The following is an 8,997-nucleotide window of genomic DNA, read 5'->3' as shown; positions in this document are numbered from 1 at the left end:
CCCAAGATCAAGAGTCCCATGTTCTATCAACTGAGCCAGCCAGGTGCCCCAAGAACAAATATGTTTAAATCCATGTGTTCATAATGATAGATATAAAATATGTTTTATGTTGACACCTGGCTGGCTCAGTCCATAGAGCATGGGACTCTTGATCTCAGGATCATGAGTTCAAGCCTCATGTTGGGTGTAGAGCTTACTTAAAAAAAAAAATAAAGTTAAAACAAAATAAAATATTAGTGGTCATAATGACAATAAAAAATCTCATTGATCAATTACCTTTGGAAGTTACTAGGGAACCAATTAATTATTTTGAAAACTGCTAAAAGAGTCACAAGTTTATCTCACTTTTCTTCTATGAAGTGTACCTCATGTAATCAATTAACCAATGAAGAGATGTTCCTCCTACAGGTATTCTAGCATAAATGCTGAAGTGATGTCACCATTTACAAGCCCTAATCAATGCAATGATATTAATATATATCTTTTTTTTAAAGACTTTATTTATTCATGAGAGACTCACACACACAGAGGCAGAGACACAGGCAGAGGGAGAAGCAGGCTCCATGCAGGGAGCCTGATGTGGGACTCGATTCCGGGTCTCCAGGATCACACCCTGGGCGGAAGGTGGCACTAAACCGCTGAGCCAATGGGGTTGCCCTCAATGCAATGATATTAATGACTGTAAACATCACAAAATGAGAGACAAGCACACATTGTGATCCTCCTTGTGGAAGTACACAATACCACATGAGTAATCTTAAAAAAAATAAAATAAAATCAAACTTGATCTGATCAGACACTTTAGGTCTAACTACCAACATGCAGAGAACACAGGAAGCAGTGTAAGATGTTAGAAGAATTCCACACAGGTACCACCAGCAAGATCCAGCCTGGAAGGGGATCCCTGGGTGGCTCAGCAGATTAGCGCCTGCCTTTGGCCCAGGGCGCAATGCTGCAGTCCCCGGATCGAGTCCCATTTCAGGCTCCCAGCATGGAGCCTGCTTGTGTCTCTGCCTCTCTCTCTCTCTGTGTCTATCATGAATGAATGAATAAATCTTAAAAAAAAGAAAAAAAATCCAGCCTGGGAAAAACTCTACCAGAGAAACCACCTGCTTTCTTTAAAAAAACCCCAATAGGGGAATCCCTGGGTGGCACAGCGGTTTGGCGCCTGCCTTTGGCCCAGGGCACGATCCTGGAGACCCGGAATTGAATCCCACATAGGGCTCCCGGTGCATGGAGCCTGCTTCTTTCTCTGCCTATGTCTCTGCCTCTCTCTCTCTCTCTCTATCATAAATAAAAAAAATAATAAAATAAAATAAGACTGTGCATAAATAAATAAATAAATAAATAAATAAATAAATAAATAAATAAAACTGTGCATCAGGGATCCCTGGGTGGCTCAGCGGTTGAGCCTCTCTGCCTTTGGCTCAGGGCGTGAGTCTCGGAATCAAGTCCCGCATCGGGCTCCCTGCGTGGAGCCTGCCTCTCTCTCTCCATGAATAAATAAATTAAAAAAAAAATAAAATTGTAGGTAAAGGGATTGCGCTAATGGGGAAAATGCAATTAAGAAATCAGGAAGAGAGCAGCCCGGTGGCTCAACAGTTTAGCGCCGCCTTCAGCCCAGGGCCTGATCCTGGAGACCCGGGATCTAGCCCCACGTCAGGCTCCCTGCATGAAGCCTGCTTCTCTCCCTCTCTCTCTCCCTGTGTCTCTGCCTCTCTCTTTCTGTCATGGATAAATAAATAAAATCTTAAAAAAAAAAAAAAAAAGAAAGAAAGAAAGAAATCAGGAAGAAACACTGTCCTGCAAAACGCTGATGCTACTTGGTGTGAGAGCCGTAGGATGAGTCATTTCCCCCTTCATTTCTACATTTTCTGTAGCGTCTGTAATGTATTGTTATAAGATTTTTATAATAAGAAATTATGCACAGTAAACCCTAAGGGGAAACAAAACCACATTTTTGCCGTGCTCTTCCTGGTTTCAAAAACCCATTTACTCTTTCCCCAAGTCCTGCAGGCTTTAGCTAAACTTCCCGCCATCTTTCGCAAGTTTAGATTATCTGAGTTCTTGGGACTCTGAGGGTTTTGAGGAAAGCGAGTCAAATTCAGGGTACTCAAGCTTCCACCCGGCCGCAGGACGACGGGAGCCGCAGGCCACTCAGCGCGGCACCGCCGAAGGGCACTGCCAGACTTCGGGACGCACCCTCTACCCACGCGTAATTAACACTGGCGCACGCGCGCGCAGCGAGACTACATCTCCCAGAAAGCTCTGCGCCTGGCACCGCGGCGGACTACATTACCCAGTGACACCTTGCAAAGAGGTGTTGCCCGTCTGTGGCTGTACAACTATTGGCCCAGAGTCTGTGGGAAGCTGCACTCTGATTGGCCCGAGAGCCCGTCAGTTGCTGCCGAGCGCAATTAGTTTTGCTGTGAGACTGCGTGAGGAGGTTGGAAGAGGAGCCCGCGCGGAGTCGGGCCGCGCCCTGCGTGCGGGGTGAGTGACCTCTACCTGCCCCTTCCTCGCCGTTGCGCTCGGGGACGGGTGGGTAGCACACGCGCGCTGGCACTCACGGGGGGGGTGGGCAGGGCCTGTACGCGCTCATGCCACGCCCGACCTGAGGCGCATCCTCAGGGAGCAAAAACCTCGCTCACACGCGGGACACCCATACACGTGGGTGCCTGTTTCACGGGCGTCTGCTCGGACTCAGGGAGAGAACGGCCCGAGGCAGAGCTGGACGTCGATGTCCGCACGCGGGGACGTCTGCGGGACCCCCGGCCGCACGCGTGGGCGAACGGGCGCGGGAGCTACCCGCTCGCAGCCGGACGCCGGGGCTTCTGCAGGGAAGAGAAGAGGGTGGCGGAGGCCGGCTCGCCCCTCCTGCCGCTCGCTCCAGCGGGCCCCGGCTCCGGGTGCTCTGTTCCGTGTATCGTGCATATAGTTACGGTTCATTTATATTTTGTCTCTTTAGGTAAATCTCAAAGTTTACTGGGACAAGAAGGAAATTCGAACAAGCGGAAAAAGTAAGGTCACTATGGGATTCGATTCAACCAGCCCTTTCATGGGTTTTAGACTTTTACCTTTTTTTTTTTTAAGATTTTATTTATTTATTCATGAAAGACACACACACACACACACACACACACGCAGAGATACAGGCAGAGGGAGATGCAGGCTCCATGCAGGGAGCCCGACGCTGGACTCGATCCCGGGTCCCCAGGATCACGCCCTGGGCTGAAGGCGGCGCCAAACCGCCAGGCCACCCAGGGATCCTTGACTTACCTTTTCTACAAAGCTTACCACATACGGGATCTTGCATGATCCTCTCAGCAGTCTGAGTTAGGCAGGGCAGACCTTATTTCTATTTTACAGAAGAGAGGAGAACCAAGGTTAAATAAGCCTCCCAGGGGGCTAGGAAGAGGCAAAACTTGAACTCAGACTTATTGATCTGAGGTCTTCTGTTATGTCCAGCTATGCAGAGCTGCTTGTTTATGGAGATGACCCATTCCCTCCCTGATGGCAGAGCACTCCCCGGCTCAGAGTGATCTCAGTGGCCCCAGGCCGGGAGACACCGTGCCTCCCAGTCACATGCCCATATTTAAGCTGCTTCTCACAGGTGCCTGGAGAGAAGCAGCTTGAGTTAATGTCAGAAAGTTAATGGGAAAGAGGAAGAAGCTGCCAAGAAATGGGCACATTCCTGGCAGGGGTGGGGAGATTTCATACATGAGAGGTTTTTTTTTTTAATTTTTTTTTTTAATTTTTTAATTTTTTTTTTAATTTTTATTTATTTATTTATGATAGTCACACACACAGAGAGAGAGGCAGAGACACAGGCAGAGGGAGAAGCAGGCTCCATGCTCCGGAAGTCCGACGTGGGATTCGATCCCGGGTCTCCAGGATCGCGCCCTGGGCCAAAGGCAGGCGCTAAACCGCTGCGCCACCCAGGGATCCCAGGTTTTTTTTTTTAATAAGATTTTATTTATTTTTTTTTTAAATTTTTTTTTAAACTTTTATTTATTTATGATAGGCACACAGTGAGAGAGAGAGAGAGGCAGAGACACAGACAGAGGGAGAAGCAGGCTCCATGCACCGGGAGCCCGACGTGGGATTCGATCCCGGGTCTCCAGGACCGCGCCCTGGGCCAAAGGCAGGCGCCAAACCGCTGCGCCACCCAGGGATCCCCAAGATTTTATTTATTAAGAGAGAGAGAGTGTGCGTGCCAGTGGAAGAGAGAGGGGCAGAGAGAGAGAATCTCAAGCAGACTCCTTCTCTAGCACAAAGCCGGGTGTGGGGCTTGAACTCACCACCCTGAGATCATGACCTGAGCTGAAATCAAGAGTCAGCTGTTCAGCCACCCAGGCGTCCCACCAATAGAATTTTAATAAAATGTTATTTTACTTGTTTTGTTTTTTTTTAAAGATTTATTTATTTATTCATGAGAGATACAGAGAGAGAGAGGCAGAGACAAGCAGAGGGAGAAGCAGGCTCTTCGCAGGAGCCCCACGTGGGACTCGATCCCGAAGGCAGACGCTCAACCGCTGAGCCACCCAGGTGTCCCTAAAATGTTATTTTAGAATACTTTGCTGATGAAGCTACCTTAGGGCCTTGTTAGTTTTAAAGATGGCTTGGAGCACTTTTTGATATTTTCAGGAGAGTGAATTTGGGGTTGAGGGAGTGGTGCAGACAGAGTTCCAGTGGAGAAAAAGTCAGTGACGTGTAGAGCTTGGCCCTGTGTGGGCACTGAGTTTTCCTGTTACTATTGGTATTCAAGAACTAGGTTAATGCTGCTGCCCCTTCTAAAATCATTTTATATTCAGTTTTAGTTGTTTTGAGTCGGGTGGTGCGTAACAAATTCACATGATACGGAATTGTATAAAGAAAAAGGGAGTGGCACCTGGAGTTAAGCATCTGCCTTCAGCTCAGGTCATGATCTCAGGGTCCTGGGGTCGAGCCCCACATCGGACTCCTTGCTCAGTGGAGAGTCTGCTTTTCCCTTTCTCTCTCCCTCTTCCTCTCCCCCTGCTCATGCTCATTCTCTCTCTCTCTCTCTCTCAAATAGACAAAATCTTAAATAAAAAGAAAAAAGGAAAAGTGTGTTTTCTCTCTTCCATTGCCAACCCTTCCCCCAAAGGTAATCTTTTTTTTTTTTCCCCCCTAAAGGTAATCTTACCAAACTGTTGTGTGTGTTCATACAGGCTTCTCCCCTATGCTTTCTGCTGCCCTACAGAGTGTATTAGGTCTTAACTGTTTTTCACCCGGGCTGCCCCTGGCTCATCCTTTTTAATGGCTGCATAGGATTCCATTGCTTGGATGTGACTTAGTATATTTATCCATCTGTCTATTGGTAAGCACTTGTGTGGTTTTATTTTTAAGATTTTATTTATTTATTCATGAGAGACACAGAGAAAGAGAGAGAGAGAGGGGCAGAGACACAGGCAGAGGAAGAAGCAGACTCCATGCATGGGATTTGATTCTGAGTCTCCAAGATTACACCCTGGGCTGAAGGTGGCGCTAAACCGCTGAGACACCAGGGCTGCCCAGCACTTGTGTTATATCCAGTTTTACAAACAATGATGTAATGTGTGACATTTTACACACCCGTGCTAATATTTCTCTAGAACAGTAATTCTCAATGCGGAGCAAGTGCTGTGAATGCTAGAGAGGCCATAAGGAAAACGCCTGGGGAGGATGCTCTTTAGCTGAGCCTTGGTGCACAGGAGGAGCTAGCCTGGGGAAGAGGGAATAGGGGGAGTGGGGTATATAGGGTGGGAAATGGGGAGAGCCACTGTGTTTCAGACATGGGGAATACTGGGTGCAGAGGCAAGGTTGGCAGATAGGAACTCAAGCAGTGTTTTCTAGGAACTGGGCCAGAGCAGGGCCCACCCTAGTTGAAGCGGCTGAAGAGAGGTCCAGGGTGAGGTTGAAGAGGTCAACAGGGATCAGGTGGGCTGGGGAGCATCATTACAAAGCATAGCGCAGTGCAGCTCCATTGCCAGAGCTGGGCCTGAGGTGTTCAGACGGTGGGGAAGGAAGGCAAGAGTGCTCAGTAGTCGCTGGGCTCTTCCTCTGGATCTTGTGGGCTTTTCGGAGAATCCCATGGAGCGCTCCCAGAGCCTGAATGTCTGACATCTCCCTCCGTGCTCCGCTGTCGTGGGCTCTGCTCCCACACTGGCCCAGCCTGGGACTTCACCTCAGGCAGGAGTTTGCCATAAAGCCAGGTGTCTTGGAAAGCAAACTGATCTCTGGAACTGAACGATTTCCTACCAAGCCTGTTGCTTTGTTCAGTCAGTGAATCTTAGCACTCACCATGCTGGGCTCTGTTCTCAGCACTGGAAATTTGGGGATGGGCAGATGAGAGCAAGGCCATGTTTTCACAGGTCCGCATCCTAGTGGGGAAAGTGGCAAGAGACAGATAGATGTGCAGAATAAATGTCCAGTATGTCAATGCTATATAAAAGAATAAAGCAGGGCAAGGGGATTAGAGGGGATGTGGGTGCTGTTTTAGAGGACAGTCCGGGAGGGCTGCTCTGAGGAGGTGGCTTGTGAGCAGAGAGACCCTACGAACTTGCTCTGGTGTTTACTCCATGTCTCTTCTTTGCTTTTAGCTGGAAACTGATGGACGTTGTATGGGCCGGAGGCAGGGATGGTCGGCTATGACCCCAAAGCTGATGGCAGGAATATTTCCAGTTTTGAGGTGGCTGTGGCTGGCTCTGTGTCTGGACTTGTCACTCGGGTGATGATCAGCCCCTTGGATGTCATCAAGATACGTTTCCAGGTATCCTTTCCCTTTTTTTTCCATGTAATGGTCTGGATGACAAGTTCTCTCTTTCTTGTCAAAGCAGTTTCTAGAGCTTGGAATTTGGTCAAGGAGAAGCACTTCACTGCCTTTGTTCCATTTTCGAAATTGCTCCTTCTCACACTACCCTTGCCCCTGTTGTCCTGACCTTTTCAATTTTGCTTCCAGCTTCAGATTGAACGCCTGTCTCGCAGTGACCCTGGTGCAAAATACCATGGGATCCTACAGGCCGGGAGACAGATCTTGCAGGAGGAAGGCCCCACAGCATTCTGGAAAGGACATGTCCCAGCCCAGCTTCTCTCTATAGGCTATGGAGCTGTCCAGGTAGGTGGCGGGGGAGAATGAGTCGGCGGTCAGGCCCCTGGGTTCATGTTGCTCAACAGAGGAACACAAGGAAGGTGGGGCCCAAAGGGACCCTGCCTGGGTAGGACAGCAGGAGGCAGTCACCACACCTTCTATTTGTCTTAACCAGGAAACTACCTGGAGTTTGAAGTCTGAAATTGAAGATAGTCAGATCAAGCTGTGCCATGGGCATTCCCTTCCATATATTCCCCCCGTCCTCCACCCACCAAGGGGACTTAGCACCAGCTGGATATCAGGTGTTGCCCCTAGGAGGCTGTTCTGATGCTGTGCCCCCAGTGAGTTTTGGCAAGTGGTGATACCAGTCCTTTCATTATTCAAAATAGCATTTTCACACCTCTACTTCCTTTGAACTTCCCAGCAGCATTGTGAGGAAGGTAGACGTGGTGTTTTGTGGCTCACAGAGGAGCAGAGAGCTGTCAAAGCCACACAGCCTGGGTGTGGAGAGGCCGGGTTGAGTGAGAATGCAGGCCTCTTATCTTCTGTTCACACGTTCATGCTGCTCACTACCAGCTGGTTTTGTTTTGTTTAACATTTTATTTATTTATTTACTTATTTATTTGAGAGAGCGCATGTGCACCCAAGCAGGGGCAAGAGCAGAGAGAGAGGGACAAGCAGACTCCCCGCTGAGCATGGAGCCCAACTGGGGGTTCAGTGCCACATCCCCAAGATTGTGACCTGAGCCGAGACTAAGAGTCAGACGCCCAGCTGATTGAGCCACCCAGGCGGCCCAGCACCAGTTGATTTCATGGTGGGTGGTGTGTAGCCATACACTCTTAGTGGCTAGTAGGACTCAGCCTGTGCTGTGCTCACTGTGAGCCAGGCTCTGCATGAAGCACTTCCGTGCTTCACAGCAGGCCTTTGAGGTCACACCTGTGTTACCAACAGAAGACGAGGCAGAGAGAGCTTAAGTAACGAAGCCAGCCAAAGTCACCAGCGAGAAAGTTGGCCGAATCAGGATTCCCACCTGAACAGCCAGAGTAGCCCCTGTCTGCCTTTCTTGTGGCATCACAGCAATGGCTGAGGTGTCAGGTACTCATGGGTTGACACTCCCCTGCCATTCTGCCTCTGCAGCTAGCACTCAGATGCTGCAGCATGATGGATACACACAGTAGCGTGCTCTCAGGAGCCTGAGCCATCTTGAGCTGCTTGAGGAAGGTCTCAGCATAAGGGGGCTTATACCATAGAATATGGAATAAGTAGACTTCTGAGAGAATTTCTGCTCCAGGGCAGAGTGTCAAGCAGTGCCACTGCTAGTTGCACTGAAAGGGTACCCACAGAGAATCCAGCAATGGTTTTCCTTTCCCAGTTCTGAGGAAACTCGTTGAGTAGAACTTCTTTTTTTTTTTTTTTTTAAGACTTTATTTGAGAAAGAGAGAGTGAGAGGGGGAGAGGGGGAAGCAGACTTACAACTGAGTAGGGAGCCCAATGTGGGACACAGTCCCAGGACCTTGAAATCATGACCTGAGCTGAAGGCAGACACTTCACCGATTGAGCCACCCAGGCACCTCCGTGTAGAACTTTCTGAAATTTCTGGCACAGAGGTGCCTGGGTGGCTCAGTCGGTGAAGCATCCAACTCTTGGTTTTGACTCAGGTCATGATCTCCCAGCTATGGGATCGAGCCCCATATTGGGCTCTGTGTTCTGTGCAGAGTCTGCTTCAGATTCTCTCTCCCCACTCCCTCACTCACGCTCTTGTTCTCCCTCAAATAAATAAAATCTTAAACCCAAAAACTTTTGGGATGCCTGGTTGGCTTGGTGGTTGACGTCTGCCTTTGGTTCAGATTGTGATCCCAGGGTTCTGGGATCAAGTCTGGAATCAGGCTCCTAGTAGGGAGCCTGCT

The 8,997-nt window shown here is 49.1% G+C and overlaps 1 protein-coding gene across 7 annotated transcripts in view; it reads left to right on the top strand.

The window, feature by feature from the left end:
• The first annotated feature begins 2,369 nt into the window (after positions 1-2,369).
• SLC25A19 (solute carrier family 25 member 19) overlaps positions 2,370-8,997 on the top strand; it is an 18,366-nt gene continuing 11,738 nt past the window's right edge. For 2 of the 7 annotated variants that reach the window (XM_072781528.1, XM_072781522.1), the window contains exons 1-4: positions 2,371-2,493; positions 2,969-3,020; positions 6,603-6,772; positions 6,962-7,117. In XM_072781528.1, coding sequence (XP_072637629.1) covers positions 6,641-6,772; positions 6,962-7,117 — 288 coding nt within the window. In that variant the 5' untranslated portion in view covers positions 2,371-2,493; positions 2,969-3,020; positions 6,603-6,640. Of the gene's footprint in view, positions 2,494-2,968; positions 3,026-4,416; positions 4,549-5,056; positions 5,129-5,192; positions 5,342-6,602; positions 6,773-6,961; positions 7,118-8,997 lie in introns of all 7 variants that reach the window. The other 5 variants (XM_072781524.1, XM_072781526.1, XM_072781525.1 and 2 more) reach the window with 5 other exon arrangements.

Source organism: Canis lupus, chromosome 16 (genome assembly GCF_048164855.1).
Source record: "Canis lupus baileyi chromosome 16, mCanLup2.hap1, whole genome shotgun sequence".
Lineage (NCBI taxonomy): Eukaryota > Metazoa > Chordata > Mammalia > Carnivora > Canidae > Canis > Canis lupus.
This window is presented reverse-complemented; position numbering and strand designations above follow the sequence as displayed.